General features: G+C 36.1%; 2 protein-coding genes across 2 annotated transcripts in view; one reads left to right on the forward strand and one right to left on the reverse strand.

Moving 5' to 3' along the window:
- Window positions 1–1,924, reverse strand: part of LOC128228065 (tripartite motif-containing protein 2-like) — a 33,223-nt gene extending 31,299 nt beyond the window's left edge. The window contains exons 1-2 of the mRNA XM_052939138.1: window positions 1,803–1,924; window positions 1,547–1,625 (exon numbers count right to left, since the gene is read on the reverse strand). The gene's annotated coding sequence lies outside the window, so the exon portion shown is untranslated. The remainder of the gene's footprint in view (window positions 1–1,546; window positions 1,626–1,802) is intronic.
- Window positions 1,925–6,262: 4,338 nt separating this feature from the next.
- On the forward strand, window positions 6,263–13,289 carry LOC128228058 (autophagy-related protein 13-like). Its single transcript, XM_052939103.1, has 5 exons — window positions 6,263–6,640; window positions 8,292–8,848; window positions 9,311–9,505; window positions 10,143–10,452; window positions 11,264–13,289. Exons 1-5 carry the CDS (start codon window positions 6,491–6,493, stop codon window positions 11,507–11,509), a joined length of 1,458 nt encoding a protein of 485 aa, XP_052795063.1. The 5' UTR covers window positions 6,263–6,490; the 3' UTR covers window positions 11,510–13,289.
- Window positions 13,290–18,193: the final 4,904 nt, after the last annotated feature.

The following is an 18,193-nucleotide window of genomic DNA, read 5'->3' on the forward strand; positions in this document are numbered from 1 at the left end:
TTTAAAACTTTGAAGAAACTTCCTTTAATATCGTTCTTTGACAATGTCAAATATCCAAGTAAAGTCATTGAAAGTTCTTCACCTGGCACATAAATTTAAGCACTCTTAGAAACTCAGTTCAAAAAAACAACCAGTCGGTCTTTCTTTTATATGTGCCTTGTCTAAAATCTCAGTAAAGATACTTTCTTTTGCTTTTATAATGAATGTATGGTTTTTTTCTGATAGGTAAATATAGCTACAATTGTAGATTTCACTTACTTTGGTTGATGTTAAACAAATATCAAAATCAGTATGGCCTGAATTTTCCTCTGAGAGAAAAAACAAGCATATAAATGCAACAACATTATTGATTTTTCCCTTTGGGTATAGTTTTCACAACAACAAAAATGACAACTTGGTCAACTCATTTAATACATGGTTATACTTCAAAACTGTATGTTCTTTGGTCTTTAATCCACTCAGGACCGAAACAAACTATTTTTTATGTTTTCCTAGTCTATATATATATTCTTTATACAGGGGCCACTCAAGGATTTGACGTTAGAGGGGGCATAACTTATGTGGGTAATCTTTTGGCATATGCATGTCCCTCAGTAATGAAATTAATTTAGTGTAAAATGTTGGCCGGGTGTGTTGTGGATACTCCCCCAAGAAAATTTTGACAATTTATAGTCCAAAATGATGCATTGGGTGGGTATTTTAGGACTTTTTTCTCCTATATTAAAATAAAAATTAACTAAGATGACTTAAGAGGGGGCACATGCTGGGTGCACCCTACCCTTGATCCGGTAATGCATTACATCAAAACTGTTTGTAATGTGTCCTTTATCGACTCAGGACAGAATCAAACTATATATATTCTGTATATAGGGGCCGCTCCAGGATTTGACGTTAAAGGGGGCATATCTTATGTGGGAGACCTTTTGGCATACACCTGTCTCCCTCTAAGCTGAAATTAATTTAGTGTAAAATGCTGGCCGAGGGTTGGGGGGGGGGGGGTGGATACTCCCCCAAGAAAATGTTGACAGTTGCTAGTCCAAAATGGTGCATTTTGTGGGTATTTTATTACTTTTTTCTCCTATATTAAATTAATAAGTAAACTAAGATTTTAGAGGGGGCACATGCCGGGTGCACCCTCCCCTTGATCCCCTTGTGCATTGCTTCAAAATTATTTGTAATGGGTCTTTTATTCATAGGTGACAGAAGCAAACTGTTTTTTATGTTTTCCTAGCCTAAATATATATACTTAATACCTATATCTTGCTTCTGTCCCATGTGCTTTAACTTGGGCGATTTTAAGAGGGGGTGTTTGGCCGGGTGCGCCCCCAACTCCCCTGGATTCGCTTGTGCATTACCTTAAAACTGCTTGTAATGGGTCTTTTATCCATAGGGGACAGAAGCAAACTATTTTTTTTATGTTTGCCTAGCCAATATATATATATATATATTTTACTAAAAACATAGATCTTGCTTCTGTCCCTGTGCACTTAACTATCGGTTTAAATTAGATGATCTACATGTAGCTATAAGTGAATTAATTACTTACATGTTGATTGTTCCTTTATATGTGCATTACTTGACGCTGTGTGTCCATCCCTTGCTTCTTCATTGATGTTTTACACCTCCTGAAAAACATGTTCACATGTACCGCTGTCTGTGGCAGACAACTTCAAATAAATACGAAAAGATAGTTACACAATTATGTCTAGTCAAACTTTACATCAGAAACACTCAAATCAGTGTTATTATCAATATGTTTCCACGTAACAAGTAGTTTTCTAATATTGGAAAATTTATTTTACCACCAAGTAAATAATATTCCTTTTATGAACTTTCTTAGCCAGACAGTGTAGAATATTATAATCATCAGAAAAGGATGACTCAGGCTATTAAGATGGAGGAGTATTGGATTTTCTTGCTAGGATGTGCTTTGCCATAAAGCTCCATTCTGGGAGTGACGCATTGTTTGAAAAAAAAAACGATCACAATTTGGTTAGAAGCAATCATTAATTTAAAACAGGCAATTTATAAACAAGTATCTATTTCTGTTAGTTTTTTGTTATCTTAAAGACCCATAAACCGCAGTATTGAAATAATAATGAATATTAAACAAAAAAAAATACATTTTGCATGAAAGTAATTAAAATATATTTCTAAATATAACATATAAAAAACATTAAAAATAAATAATTTGAAATGTATAGCTTAATCGGCAGCAGGTTTTGTTTCAGTGATCTTTGGATTGCAAGACCTCTGAGGCAGTGTGTAACACTGTATATAATAAGCACAATGTAAACAGTATAATAAATTATCTTTAGTTTATATGAATTTGTCAACATTTCCACACAATGTGTCAACTTTCAAATGTTTCACAGATTAAGTGGCTATACTTAATAATGTTACCCCATGATACAACCTCAATGGCTGACACATTGTGGACGCAAATTCTGACACAGGGATTATGTATCGGATGAATAGGTGGACCTTTAATTACAATCGCGAAAATTAAAATCCTTTATGAGTAAGCCTTAACTTAACGATAGCCTGCAATTTCATTGGCTGTTAAGTAGACTTTATTGCATGCGTCTTTACTTAATGAAGAAGAGCAAGTTTCATGATGGTCGGATGAAAAGGGTGGGGTTTTTTCATTGACCTAGTGACCTATCAATTTCACAAAATGAGCCAGGTAAAATCAGGGGTGATAGAAGAGGGGGAGAAGAATGGTGGGGGGGAGAATGGAGGAGCGGAAGAAGAATGGAGAGGGAGATGAATGGAGAAGGGAAAGAAGAATGAAGGAGGGGAAGAAGAATGGAGCTTGGAGGAGAGGGAAAAGAATGGAGGAGGGGTAGGGGAGAATGAGGTGGAGAATAATGAAGGTAAAGAAGGGAGAAGAATTGAGGAGGGGAAGAAGAGTGGAGGAGAGGAAAGGAGACTGGAGGAGAGGGAGATGAATGGAGGGGAAGAAGAATGGAGGAGAGAGAGTGGAGCGGGGGAGAATGGAGGAGAGAGAGTGTAGAAAGGAGGAGGGGGAGAAGAATGGAGAGGGAGAAGAATGGAGGGGAGAAGAATGGAGGAGGGGAAGAAGAATGAAGACTGGAGGAGAGGGAGTAAATGGAGGAGAGAGAGTGAAAAATGGAGGAGGGGGAGAAGAATGGAGGAGAGGAAGAAGAATGGAGGGGGAGAAGAATGGAGGAGGGGAAGAAGAATGGAGACTGGAGGAGCGGGAGAAGAATGAAGGAGGGGAAGAAGAATGGAGACTGGAGGAGAGGGAGAAGAATGGAGGAGAGAGGGGGAAGAATGGAGGAAGGGGAGAAGAATGGAGGAGGGAAAGGAGACGGGAGGAGAGGGAGAATGGAGGAGCAGAATGTACAATGTAGACTGGAAGGGAGGGGGGAAAGGAGTAGGGGAGACGAAAGGAAGAGGGGGAGAATAATGGAGAAGAGAGAGAGAGAAGATTTGAGGAGGACAGAAGAGGAGGGGAAAGAACGTAGAAGAGGGAGATAAAATGGAGAAAGGAGTATGCAGAAAGGATGTGGTAGGAAGAGACTGAAGGAGGGGGAATAAGGGAGAAAGGGACGGGGTAGAATAGAATGGAGAAGTGAGAAGAATGGAGACTGGAGGATGTAAAAGATTGGGGAGAAGAAAGGATAGTAAAGGGTTGTAAAGGAGAAAATGAGGTAAAGAGGATAGTCAAGGAGAGTGAAGGAAGAATTGAATAGGGGAGAATGGAGTATAGAAGGGAAAGGGGAGACGCGAGGACAAAATGAGTATATAGCAAAGGGGATGGATAGAACCTAGGGATAAATGAATTAAGAAGAAAGTAAGAGGTTTTAGACGGAGAATGTGTATAATTGGAAATAATGGAGGAGCAAATTGAAGGAAAGATGGGTGAGGATAGACATGAAAAAGGGAGATGGTGGGTGGAGAAGGCTGATGAGTAATGGGAGTAGTAAGGGTGAGAGAGAGGTAACGAAAATTAAAGTCCATAACTAATTGATAGTAGTATAGATATAATAGAATTGTAACATGCGCGACCACATACGCATGTTCAGTGGTGACTCGGAGAGTCAGTGGAAAGACAGAAGAGAAGACAAGACAGATCTCGTACCATGCACGACCACACGTACGAGTGGTGGCTCTTAGAGCCAGGCTCGAAAACCAGCAATGCTAGTTTCCGTTCAAATGCGTCCAAGGTTGGAAACCTTGGCAGATTATGTCAGTAAGAAATTGGGAGGTTAAAATAGCAGATTTCTATAACCCTTTCCGTGTTAATGGTAATTGTTAAATTGTTCGAACTTTTATACCTTCCGGTTGTTTTTTCTTCAGTCTATTTATAGCATTAATAAACTAAAGTGTATTAGTATGATAACAATGCTTTTCTCTAGCGCGTAAAGCCATAACAATAAAAGGTGCGAAAAATGACCATGAATGGAATAGGGTTTAAAAAATAAGTTGCATATCTTTAATACATGTCAAAGAGATGTTTGTATGTTACGAATTTAAGAGTAGCTTTTGAAATATGAAGAGTGCTTGTCTTCTTATTGAAACAGTGTACGTCGCATAATACGAAATAGTTTTGTTGTGTGTGGGGGGATTTTGTGCAAAAAAAATAATTTGATATAATTTCTATACTGTTTAATACATTTGTATGATTTTTTTTTTAAATAATGTTTGAAAATATTTAGTCTTTAATAATTAACTTTATCTTGTTTATTAAACAGTTAAATCGCATTTTTAAAAACTAAATTGTGTAACATTTTAAATGTTTTCAACGTCACATGAAGATGTTTCAAGTTTATTATTAATTGACTATTTGGGCGAATAAAGAGCAATGACAAAAATAACATTATTTATTTCTTAGCTCCGAGACTAGAAAATATAGACTCTATATTGATAGCGAGTCTTTAGGTAAATGTCATAAACTACAGACCGCAACATTACAAACAAAACTTACTGCACATTACACACATGCAGTGGCACTGGAAATTGGTAAATAAGAATATTGCCATGCACTGAATCGTATAACAATTTGTCTCAATCATTGCCAAGGAATTCGGGGGACGATAAGACGACGATTTCTGTGGCGCTGCTGACAAGCCGATGGGAGGCGGACGAAGTTGAGGTGGTTGCGGTTGTGGCAGATCCCAGATTTCTTTTTTAAGAAATTAAACATGTTAACATGTTCCGCAAGTACGGTGATGCCAGGGATGGGAAAATATATAAGCGATATTTTGGCGCGTTTTTAACTGCGGAATTTGTGGCCAAGTTTTGTTTTTATTTGAACACAAATAATCAGTTTTGTTTTGTTTTAATCATTAAAGACAAATGCGCGTTAAAGATAATAATGCATGAAATAAAAAAAAACACGCAACAAAATGGTGGTATCAACCTATATATAGTGTCCATTTATGTGGAACGCCAAATCTACATAAACTCTAATATTTGAAGAGCTCTTCTAATATTTGAGACCTCTTCAATTCGAATTAATAAAATTAGAGACGTCAATTGCAGATAGCTCCAAAGAAGTGAATTGAAGAGCTCTGCAACTGAATTACAGAGCTCTCCAAATCAATAAGAAAACTTTCTAATGCAATTAGACATAATGATTTGGATTATTATGATTTGGAGTATCATTATTATGATTTGGATTATTATGATTTGGAGTATCATTATTATGATTAGGGGTAGATAATAAACTATTTTGAAATGTTGCACGCCATTTTCGACGTTTATTATACCAGATCCTTTAAATGCATTTATTTAGATGCATGTTTATATGATTATGCTTTTAACGCGACAACCTGAAATTACAACATATGTTATCAACAATTTTCATGAACAGCTTTTCGTAAATGGAACAATTTCAGAATAAACTCTGAATCACATTATTACCGTCATTTCAAAGTGCATTTTATGTATCTCTTAGTAGTTCTTGGTTGTTCAACGTGCTTACTTTTAGCAGGACCGTCCCAATAATGTATTATTCATATTTCATTTTTTACCATTAAATTGCCGCCTGTGCAAAACGAGCAATGGCTATAAAGGGAGATTACTTTTCTGGTTTATAAAAATGATAAAAAAAATGTTTGGCAAATTACGTCATTCCTGGGACCAACAAAACCTACATACACCCAGATTATTTATACTGAATTTGTTTTTCTAACAAACAAATATATATTAAATATAAATCATGAAATATAACTGCACACTAGGGCATACAATTTGTTGAACGAGCCTTACTATTACTTACACCACATGAAAATCAACGCACTTCCGGGAGAATAAAAAATATGTTTGAGGGCTGTATTTTTCTCGCCTGGCTATATATGTTACACATAATTGGAGCAAGTCCAAATTTATAAGTAAAAGTTGACCCAAACATTTGATATTTGGCAAACAGTGTTCAACAGATTTGCGCAATGTTGTCATGTTCTAAAAGTAAACAAATGTGACCTAGATTCTGACAGGTCAGTTGTAAACAAAGATCATCATGACATCCAAAACAAGTTTTCAGGATAAAAAGGACTTTGACAAATTCACTAAGTTTTTTATTTATAAAAGTGTTCAAATCATTGTTCAGTCACGCCTTGGTGAGAAAATCAAAAGCCGCTCAAAGCCATTTTCTTCTGGAGCTGATTGGGTAAGTTTGCCAAAATATGTGCTGTACACAGAATTATCAGAATACCCCTCAATACTGGAATTGCTGAAAATTGTGATACTGTTTGAGGTGTTTTAAAGGGTGACAGTGGATTTCAAGCTCATACATGTATGTGATTGTAGAGATTGTGGGTACATTTCAAGGCTTTGCTTCCCAGTTGTTACGATTGTATTTAAGAGGTCTATCCTGAAGCTTGTCGGAGGTGGCCGAGTTATTACGATTGGGTCGAGTTGTTCCGCTTGGCATAATTGTCTGTGTCAGTCAACTTTCTTTTTATTGGAAAGGTAAATAATGTGTTTTAATGCATTAAATGCTTGTTTTGCGCAAAATACCTTTTCACTCACATGGTAAAATATGAATATAAATGATCAATTTAAACCATAAAATACTTCACTTAATACAATTTCAATATTTTTCAAAACACCCCCGTTTTTTGCACAAACCCGTTTAGACGTTAGGGATTGGAAGAATCCCGTATAACACGTCTATAATTTTAGACTACCCAAAGGACATACAGAATATATACATGATTGCCAACAAATATAATGGATACCATGTGTTTGACATGGTAACCAAAGACTAACCAAAGAATGTGTACATTAAACTGTAGGACAAGTAAGATGAGGAAATCAGTAATGATTTGCCATTATCTACTGCAAAGCAAGAACAATAAAAAAAAAAACATAAGACAGTATATGTGTGCAATAAGGTCACTCTTATACTTAACTCGAAAATATGGTTTCTCACCCATTCTCTTGTACAATCATAATGAAGAGTATTAATATCTATTACACTGACTAAAAGATGACTGACATGAAAATATTTTGTGCCATGGGCCACAACACACTAAAATTTCAGACAAGACATTTAACATGCATACCTGTTACAGGCAGATTGACAAGACAAAAAAGAGACAAGCATCCTTTTTTGTTCACCCACTGTTCAATCACGACAGCTGTGACTTTGAAACTTGTGTCAACTTCTTTCATCATATCTGAAATAATTAAGCTAGTTGATGTAATCCCATGCAGTTTGGTAATTTGGACAAATGATGAGTAAGCAGTGGTCAAGGTTATCACTACAATGTACCAGCTTCCCAAGGTCAGCAAATATGATCAACCCATGTGCATTGTAAAGAACATTTACAACAAAATTATTTTTACAGTTTGTATTACTATATATATATATATATATAACTCTGTTATCCATAATCCCAAAAGTAGCTCCTTTGATATTTATTATGTTTTAGAAATCCAATATTGATATTACAAAAAGCAATGTGAACGTGTAAAAAATTCAGTAACTTTAATGTTGCTCAATGCAAATGGTTAGTTAACTAATAACAAAACATGTATATGTTTACCATATTTCCACGCTTATAAGACAAGAAAATTGGCTCCCAATTTACTTGAAAGTAGGGGGCCCGTTTTGTTAGGAAGGCTATAAGAAATTAAAAAATAATTAAGTCAAATCAGTAACATTTGTGATGAAAAATCGTCGAAATTTGGCTGTAAAAAGGGCATATTGAAGGTCCTGTTTCGTTTGGCAAGTGGCTGGCATATTAAAGAAACATTTGAATTTATTTTCATATCAATTTGCTATTACTTTAAAAATTGCTTGTTATCTATTTCAGTTCAATCTAGCAATTACTGACAACAACGATGTTCAGAATGAGGCAAAGAAAGTGTTGTCTAATCAGACATCCACACTCGGCCAAACAGTCATCGTTGAAATCTCCCTACGAACAGCAGAGGGTGACACAATGGTTCTGGAAATCTGGCACATTTCTCTGGATGCCAACCTGTCAGACGCTGGCGCTAAGATGTCCCAAACTGGCTACTACCGTATGGGTATTGCATTGAAGTCTCTTCTAAACGTCACAAGGGTTACACCAGCCTACAAGCTATCTCGAAGACAATCTAGTAGTGACTATGTAATTTGCTACAGAATCTATCTTGGTGAACCACATTTCTTCATACTTGGAGATGATCATCAGAAATCTAAAGTTGGTGCAGTGCCAACACCTTATGGCACTATCAGCATTAACCTTTATTACAGAACCAAATTGTTAATTTCACCTCAAAATACAAGCAAAGACACTCTGTTTGAAGTGAAAGATGACCATTTTAAACAAGAATGTAGTCCAGTGCGTACTACAACTCCTAAACCCTGTGCATTAGGCTACAAAAGGTATGTACAGTAATGAATTTTACCACTCTTTAGCCCTGTGCATTCAACTACTGAAGGTTAGGGGCTATTTGCATAAATAATATTGTATTTTTGGCATTGGGATTTAGTCTGATAGTCAGACCTGTTTTATCTGCAAAAAAAGCTCTGCACCAATACATGACTGGATTATGGCCCTTGAAATGGTGTAGCCCTAGCAAAACTATATACACTAAGGGTGACAACTTGTACAGAGAATTGTGTATTATTGTAGTGTTACTCTCTGTTATGCCCTTTGTTACAAATATTAAGCAGAAAAACATGGTTTTGTTAAAAAAAAAAATACCATTAAATCAAGCCAGTAGAGTAAAGGCCCTCGTTGGCCTCTTGTTTGGAGTGGAACTGCTGTATAAAACAGTAGAAATTAAAAAGTTGAAATATTTTTTAAGTGATTTTGAGAAAAAAAACATTTTACTCTTCAAACAGTTCCAGTACGAGTGACTCGGATACAGGTGGGGGCCACAGTGAGGAATCCTGCACAACCACCTTCTCCACCAGTCCTTGTGATGCCCCAAGGTCGTTGGAGAGCCCCGCCCCCCATCACCAGTCACAGCCAATAAAAATACAAATCAAGCCCACTTCACCCCCAGCTGATACATTTCTCGACTTCAGGACTCAGAGGTAATGCCTCATTTTAGTGTCTGATTTCAAAGTTCTTCTCTTTAAATGTATATATATACTAAATGTTAGACATCACCACCATAAAATAATAACTTTTTTTCACAGAGTTTTGAACTTTTGGCCCTTTGATATTTTATTTAAGTGCACAGTTTATTTTTTCCATGGGTAGGGATTTCGATTCAACAAAAAACGCTCAAAAATGGCATGTAATTAAGCGGCAAAACCAATGAAGTTCATAGAAACAGAAATATCATAAAGAAACGTAGTCACATACATATAAGCATAAAGGTATAATGGATCACAAGTGATACAATAGGGTTATTAGTACTGCGTTTTGATCCGGGAGGTTGTATTCGACTAAATATAAAAAGAATAAAAATCTGCAAAAATCCACGAGAGTTGATTAACTTGGTAATATGGTAAAAAGTGAAATATGGAATACCATATTTTGCGATATGTATTGCGTATGGATTTATGATGCGTATATAATGAAAAAGCATATCAGAAATTGTTTAATAAAAACATATTAATTGGTAAACATAGTAAATTATGACAAATGTGTGACTGTTTCAAAATACATGCTTATACAGTTGTAAAATATATGGCAGAAAAGAATTACTGTTTGTATATATATCAGTGCACCAGAGAAGCAGTCAACATACCAAGACTGTCACAGAGTCGGGGCGTTCGCCAGAATTGCAGTGGACAAACAGGCAGAGTCATCAGACGATGTCCCGTTCCTGTCCTTGCTTCAACAGGTGAACAACGAGAGGGGAGATAAAACAGATAAGGTGGATGGCAAAGCCCTTGATAGTTCCAAGGGCACTTCAAGTACAAAGACAGACAGTTCGCGGGCTGACACGACAAGCGAGTCTGCACTCAGTGAGAGTAAGACGAGTACATGCAGTCTGCACTCTGTGCCTGATGACTTCGTCATGGTCGAGTTGGTGAGTAGCAAGCTGTTATGCTCAGATCCAAAATCTAAGTTGTTTTTATTGTGAAAAAAGGCTCCAAAATGAAATTAAATACAGTTTGTATTCCCTAACACGTATGTTAACAATATAATTATGTTGTTTTTAATATTATGATTTTATAGTAATTTAAAATAAAATTCAAATTTTAATTTAATTTAATAGGTTGAGTGTTAATGGCAGAACACTGTGGGCTTTAAATTGTTAATGTATGCTAGGTTTAAAGGTCTTGGAGCAAGCAAAGATTAAAAATTATTTACAAAATACTAGTGAATAATCAAAATATATACATTGTGGTATCAGTCAGTCATTAAAGTTGTTGACAAAATTAATAAAGACTTGCCAATACACAATACTTGTAGCAGGTAAATTTAAATGTTCACATATGTAATACCCTTATTGGCTTAAAGCTGCACTCTCACAGATTTACCGTTTTTACAACATTTTTATTTTTTTGTCTTGGAAAGAGCAAGTTTTGGCGTAAATATCTGCAAACCAATGAAAAAAGATTGCTGACGAAAGATCAGACCGCAGATTTTCATATTTCTGTTCGAAAATTAAAGTTTCATGGCTTAAACCGTTACTAACGATTTAAGAAAAATGTATAAAATATCAATTTTTGAACTCAAATATAAAAACATGCGATCTAATTTTTTGGCAGCACTATTTTATAACTGGTTTCCATGCATTTTTGCAAAAATTGGCTCGTTCCAAGACAAAAAATAAAAAAAGTTGTCAAAACATTCGGAGCAATGAACTGTAAACATTCTTACTTTATCTTTTTAAGAAAACGCCATTTGCGGGCGCAGATGCTAACAGTGATCTTGGGAAGTTTTACAGAGACTGTCAAAGTGCCCCGGCACTCACATTAAGCGAGGAGGAACATATAATACCCGAGACTCTGGAACAATTAACCAATCAGATCGACACATTTGAAGTTCACATGAAGGACTTTGACAAGTTTGTGTCAGAACTGACGGATGATACGTTTGGTGAAACGACCTCTATGGGCTTTGAAACCAAACAGGAATAGAAAGATGGGACTGCTTCATTGAAGACTTTAGTCTGATCTCGAGTTTTCTTCAAGAAATATATAGGGAATATTTGTTGAGTTTCTGTGTATGATCTGAATTTATTTCACCGAGGGATCACAGAAAGCACTTTTTTCACGATGTAATTTTCAGTGATCACTCTGTGAAATAAATTTGCACCTACACTCATGAAACTTTATACAAATGTTGGTCATCATGGGGAAATTGCGCACCTGCAATTTCGTTACACTTCACTTTGTCTTACAAGGGCTGTCACTGTAGGTGATGAATACCCCTGAAGTGGTATTTGAAGTATTATGGACAGGTCTGTAAGTTAGGAATGTAATTGATGCTTACATCAGTAGAGGATTAACCATTGCAAATACTCTTAATATTCCAAGTTTTGTATTCCATTATTGTTAAATATGCTGATTTTGAAAAACAATATAGTTCTAAAACTTTTTAAAGTGAATATTTATTGAAGCAATCTCTAGTCAACTTTGTAAAATCTTTCGTTAAGTTTCGATGCTTTAAATGTATTTTTTCTATTAATGAAAGGTACGTGTTTTTTGCCAGTCCACATGAAAAACAGTTGTGATTTACCTTTGTTTTTTAATCAAATGTAGATCGATATAAATAAAATGTTTACTGGTGTAAATCCTATGAAATAAAGCACCCACTTGTGTAGGTTTATTTGTATAGAGCTATTTAATATTTTTGGGACCTCACAGATTCCAATTCGAGAAAAAAAGGCAATGTATGAACTGCCTGAACCTTGGCTGTGAGAGGGTGGCTAATTCCAGGTGTAGGATTGGCAATTGCATTTTGTTTGAAAATTATCACAAGTTATGACAATTGTTGCTTGGCTTTCCTTAAACTGTATTTATATTTTTTGAGCTATCAGCTCAGTGTCTAGGCACAAATGTTTATTAAATTATTCTGATTTGTCAAGTTGAACACTGCGATTACATAATTTCTGTCAAATGAAGTTTTTTGGGGTTCAAAAGTATTTTTAATAAATATTCCGAAAAAGAAGATAATTGGGCACATTTTGTCAATGATGTTTTAGTGGCAAGTTTAACAATTCCACCTACACAGCCATCATGTTCACTGAATGTACAAGTAAGTTTCAAAGTCTATGTTTGTTTCTATGGAGCCATTCCTGTGTCTGGGGATATTCATCACAACTGTGATAGCTCTAATTTAAATCTGTGATTTATTTCATTTGTTTGGTAGTCAAGTTCTTATCAGTTTTTGTTATATGAAAATTAATATTTGGCCTAAAAATAATTGTTTGTTTAGGGTTCCATCCCAAAAATTATTAAGTAGGGAAGGTAGGGATTTTTCTTTCCAAATATACTTTATCACGATCATTTTCTTGCAAAAAAACGCTTTATCTTTCAAAATCACTCATACTTTTCTGTTGTTATAGAGCTTTATTGTCTGTCAATAATAATGACAGTTTAAGTTTAAACAAAATTGTGTTTATGTGGGAGGGAACTTGTATTTTTTTTTATAAAAAATACTAGGGTCGGCGGCTTTTATTAAGTAGTTTCGGGTTACTGAAACAAACATTTAATTGTTTGGCCTTATTGATTTTCTTGTCATAATTGTAATAACAAGTTAAGTTGAAATGATAATCAGATTCTTAAGTTAGCTGTATATTTGTAAAATATTTTTCTACCAAAAATACATTTTCATTAATTTTCTGAACAGGCAAGGTGGTACAGGTATTAACCTCTTGCTAAAGGGGTCATACTTCAAGTCTTACTTTCTTATGACCTCTCAAAAAAGATACCAGCAGTGATTTCTAACATAAACATGATTCATATTAGGTTATAGCTTTCTGTGAAAGCTTAAAGGGACTAGACACCAGATGATACATGTGCAAGCAAAAAAGAAAACTTATTAATTTATATGCATCAAATCTTAGTTACTAATTGATATGTATCAAATTGCCTAGGACACATGTATTTTGCAGTTTTTGGGTATTTTTTCCAGTTCAAAATTGACTGGGTCTGTCTACCACATAAATCCGAACTAATTTAATGATAGCGTGGGTATTTTTATCTGTACTAACCACATGACTTTCATATGCTAAATATACATACTATTAACTGGGAAACCATTATATGCTATTTCAAAATGGGTTAACTGAGCTGAGATAGCCATAAAATATTCTTTCAATAATATGAAAAGATGTATTAACGGCCTCGTACTAACTCGTATTGACAATTCTAGGCTTGTCTTGTCGAATTATTGTATTTGCCGATTTTGGGACCATCTGGTATCTAGCCCCTTTTAAAACATTAAATGTAGTGTAACATTTAATGTAATGTAGACTAAACTTTGTGATATACAAGCATGTTATTGCATTTTATGTACATGTATGTGCTTTTTGTGAACTGTGTTATATGTGTCGACATGTATCTGGGAGTATGTTTATTGGTCCAGGTCAAAGTAGAGTTGAATTGCTATTCCCACATACCAGTTGGGTTGTGAACTTGTTATTGTGATCATCGCCATTTAACAATAATAAAACAGAATAACAGATTTGTCTTTGATATAGTGTATAATGATTGTTTTCTTCCCTTTTTTGGTTTATGGAGCTATTGTAATAGGGCGATATTGTGATATGGTGATTGTTTTTCATTCATCTGTTGTCAATATTTTCCTTCAAACAACTTCTCCTAAACCACTGGGACAATTTCAACCAAACTTCATAGGAATGTTCCTTGGCTGGTCCTCTCAGATACCTTCACAAAATGTGGTTCCATGCCAAGCTCTGGTTGCATGTGCTGTAAGAGTTATGGTCCTTTGTAACTTTTTAAACAAATACATATTTTTCATGTTTATATATGCCTGGCAAACGAGTGGCTGGTGTCCAGTATGTTGTCTGATCAACATTAGAAACCTTTCTCCAATCATTTGAACAAAAGAGGGCCATCTTGGCCCTCAACAATCATTTGAGCAATATAGGGCCATTTTGGCCCTCTTGTTTGAAGGGTATCTCTTCAATTTAACTTCATAATCAATTCATCACCTAAATGCAAGAACTCAATATTTACTTCTATTTATATGTCAAGGCATGGATCTTACAGCATGGTCTTTTGCCTAGACTCATCTGGCCATTAATGGTCAACGAAATCCCCATCAGCACAGTTGAAAAATTGGAGCAGGCAATTAGCAAGCATCTGAGAAGGTGGCTTGGACTTCCGCCTTCCTTTACCAATATCGGACTCTATGGCAAGTCAAGAAAGCTGCAGATGCCCATAAGCTCCCTCGTCGAGGAGTACAAGGTCACTAAAACACGTCTGCTACTAACATTCAGAGACTCAAGTGATGGTAAGATTAGTGGAGCAGGAATAGAAGTTAAAACGGGAAGGAAATGGTCAGTGAGCCAGGCTCTAGAACAGGATGAAAGCAGTCTCAAACACCAGGACATTGTAGGCACTACAAACAAGGGTAGAGAAGGTTTGGGAATCAGTAGGAAGCAGCAATGGGAGAACTCTGATAACATTGAGAAGAGAACTATGGTTCAGGGAGAAGTTCTGAGAGCAGAAGAGGAGGCACGGTCAGCAAAGGCAGTACAACTTGGACCCCAGGGGAATTGGAGATTACCTAAGAGGAAAATCACATGGCAGGAGCTGTGGAGGTATGAGCAACTTCAACTGAGTTTTCTTCTCCAATCGATGTATGACATGTTACCCACTCCAACCAATTTGAAGCAGTGGAAGTAATCAGAAGACCCTTCCTGCTCGCTGTGTGAGAATTTTGGATCGCTGCAGCATATACTATCTTCTTGCCCAACAGCTTTGGCACAAGGGCGGTATACCTGACGGCATGACCAGGTTCTAAGAGAGATGGCAATCGTCTTAGAAAATGAGAGAAGGAAAAAGAGACCCTTGAAACAGACAGGCCCCCAGTTAATCAGCTTTGTAAGACAAGGGGAATAGAAATAGACAACAAAAACGTGTATCGGCATCTTATAAGGATCGCAAAAATGGGTTATGTTGGTAGACCTTGGGAAAAAGTTTCCAGAGGATGTGGCCCATACCACCCTCCGGCCAGACATAGTACTTTGGTCCAGGTCTCCAAAGCTGGTTGTATTGGTGATGCTAACAAAACCCAGGGAAGAGATGTGAAGAGGCATACAAACTGAAGAAGGGAAAATACCAAGACACATGTAGAGAAAGGGGTTGGAAGATGTGGCTCTTCCCAGTGGATGTTGGATGTAGAGGCTTTCCATCACAGTCAGTGTGGAAAATGCTGGGAGCTGTGGGCTTCAAGGGACGAGTCAGAAAGACTGCTGTCCATGCTCTTGAGAGAGCTGCAGAGAGGGTGTCCAGTTGGCACTGGCTACGACGCAGTGAACCGACTTGGAAGCCAACATAGACGAGGTAGTGACGGATCACCTCTACCTGCCCCGCCATCTAGTGGGTGTACCGAATTAAGGGGCAAAACACCCAGTGATAGATTGGCACTCGGCTGAGGACGTCTATGTTAAGCAGTACAGCGTCCACTTATTAAGTTCTTGCTTTTAGTTGACAATGATTGCTTTAGTAATTCATGGCATGCAATGATTATAACTAATTTAAAAATTCACCAATCTACAAACTGATATCCTTCATCAATTCTTTGTATTAGTTGACGTTTGAATCAACCCACTCCTGCAAACATCAGCATACCATGGAGCTTCAAATCTACGAAGTTTAACTCTGCACCTTGTCTCATTCAAACTGGAATACTGGGCTTTCTTGGTGTGGCTTCCACATTCTTGTATGAGCACAACCAGCGAGCTGCAGATAGGGGCCATTTATATGAAAGCATTTTAAGTGTTAACTAATAAGTTGATTTTTTAAAATAGTCATAGTCAGATTAAAAGAACTGTATTCAATTAATAAAGGTTAATAAAATTGTTTTTCAGAAGTTATTAAGTTTTGGATCATATGACCATTAAGAAAGTGACTTTTTAAGTTAGGAAATGACTTAAAATGCTTTATGAATACCAGCCCTGGGGCCATGATTACGAACAGTCTCAAGTCCAAGTCTACACTCCGAAAAGCATTTTGATAAAGGAATAAAAATTCATATGTATTTCATTTTTTTTACAAAAAAATAGGAAAAAATTACCGTAGTAAAATATTCAAATATCAATATGTTTCAGCAAATTTTATTATCAATGCTCTGATAAAAGGAAAATTACAGTGAAAGGAAGTTCTGCAATAATGAGTCTTGAATCTGAACACAGACTTGAGACTGTTCGTAATCACTGCCCCAGGGCTTACTTGTTGATACTTGTAGACATACAGTATGAACAACTGCAAGATCTAAATTAATATCTTATTTATAACAACTGGATCGGTCAAGTATATAGTTTTAACTTTACTTACAAGTGTGACTCTTAACAATTTAGATGACTAATCAGATACCTGAGCTTTCTCCATATGTACATACATAAAATGAGGTTTGATAAATTACTGCCAACCTGTTTTTCTCGTTCGCCACCTACCATACCTTGTCAAAGCCCAGCTTTCCAAACAAATGTTGTGGTCAATATTTTGAAAAGGCAACTAATAGTACCAAGCTTTAACTAGTTGAAAAATAATTTAATAAATTGGGGAACGTCTGTGGTGCATTCTATAGCATATCTGGGGCTATTTTAGTCGTTTTTAACGTCGGGAAAATGTACCTATTTTGACTGCCAAGACGTATTTTTTACTTGACATGGTTGTTTTTTTTTCTGTATTTTCTTGAAAAAATAAAACCACCAGATATTTTCCCAGGCTTTAAATGAAGTGCTAACCAGGAGGATATGCAGTCTACTTTCGGTTTCATCAAAACAGGAAATAAACTATACGGGCACCTGTTTTCCCGCGCTTTTGAGAACATGCGTTACAAAATATTTATTTTTTCATCACATTTAAAACGTTTGCAATTTATGACACACAATATTTTTCAGACGATAAAGAAGATTTTCCAGTCGATGAGCTTTTTTCCGTTTGGAGATGCATATAATTTTGATAGAGACGTGTCAACAATCGGCTGTATAAAGCGATCACGTGACTTACCATGGTCACGTGATTAAAGCACTCTATATAATCACCTGTAAACCCCATATCGTCAGTTTTATTTCGGCGTAAAAATACACACGATAGTTCGGAAAAAAGGTCAAAACACTAAAATTCCTTATGGACGCATAAGTTGTTAAAAGTATAACGACGTATCGACTTTGAAATTTGAAAGGAATATGGGATGTTTTCCGTGTTTTAATTTTGTTTTTTTTACTCATTTTGTCACTTTCTTTGAACTTACCTTCATGCTCGTTTGTTGGTAAAATGTGTGAAAAATATCAATTCATCAATTAAAAGCTATCATTCATAAGACCAAACAAATCCATAAGAAAACAATGAATTTGTATACAAGAACCCTCCCCCACTCGTTAAGCACAACAATAGGCCGATAGATCAATTATCGGGTGATTGACGATGACCTCGACGACACACGTACCAATTAACGGATTAGTGTCAACATGTCCTGTGTTTTACGACCAGTGTCCCGGACAGGCAAAATAGCTGACTTACATTGGTAAAATTAAGATAATCGATTCCGATTCCGAGATTATTTTTTTTTCGTTTTTTTTTTTATGACTTTCCGGGACAAACATGCACCCTCCGTGACTCCGT

Source organism: Mya arenaria, chromosome 3, assembly GCF_026914265.1.
Source record: "Mya arenaria isolate MELC-2E11 chromosome 3, ASM2691426v1".
NCBI lineage: Eukaryota > Metazoa > Mollusca > Bivalvia > Myida > Myidae > Mya > Mya arenaria.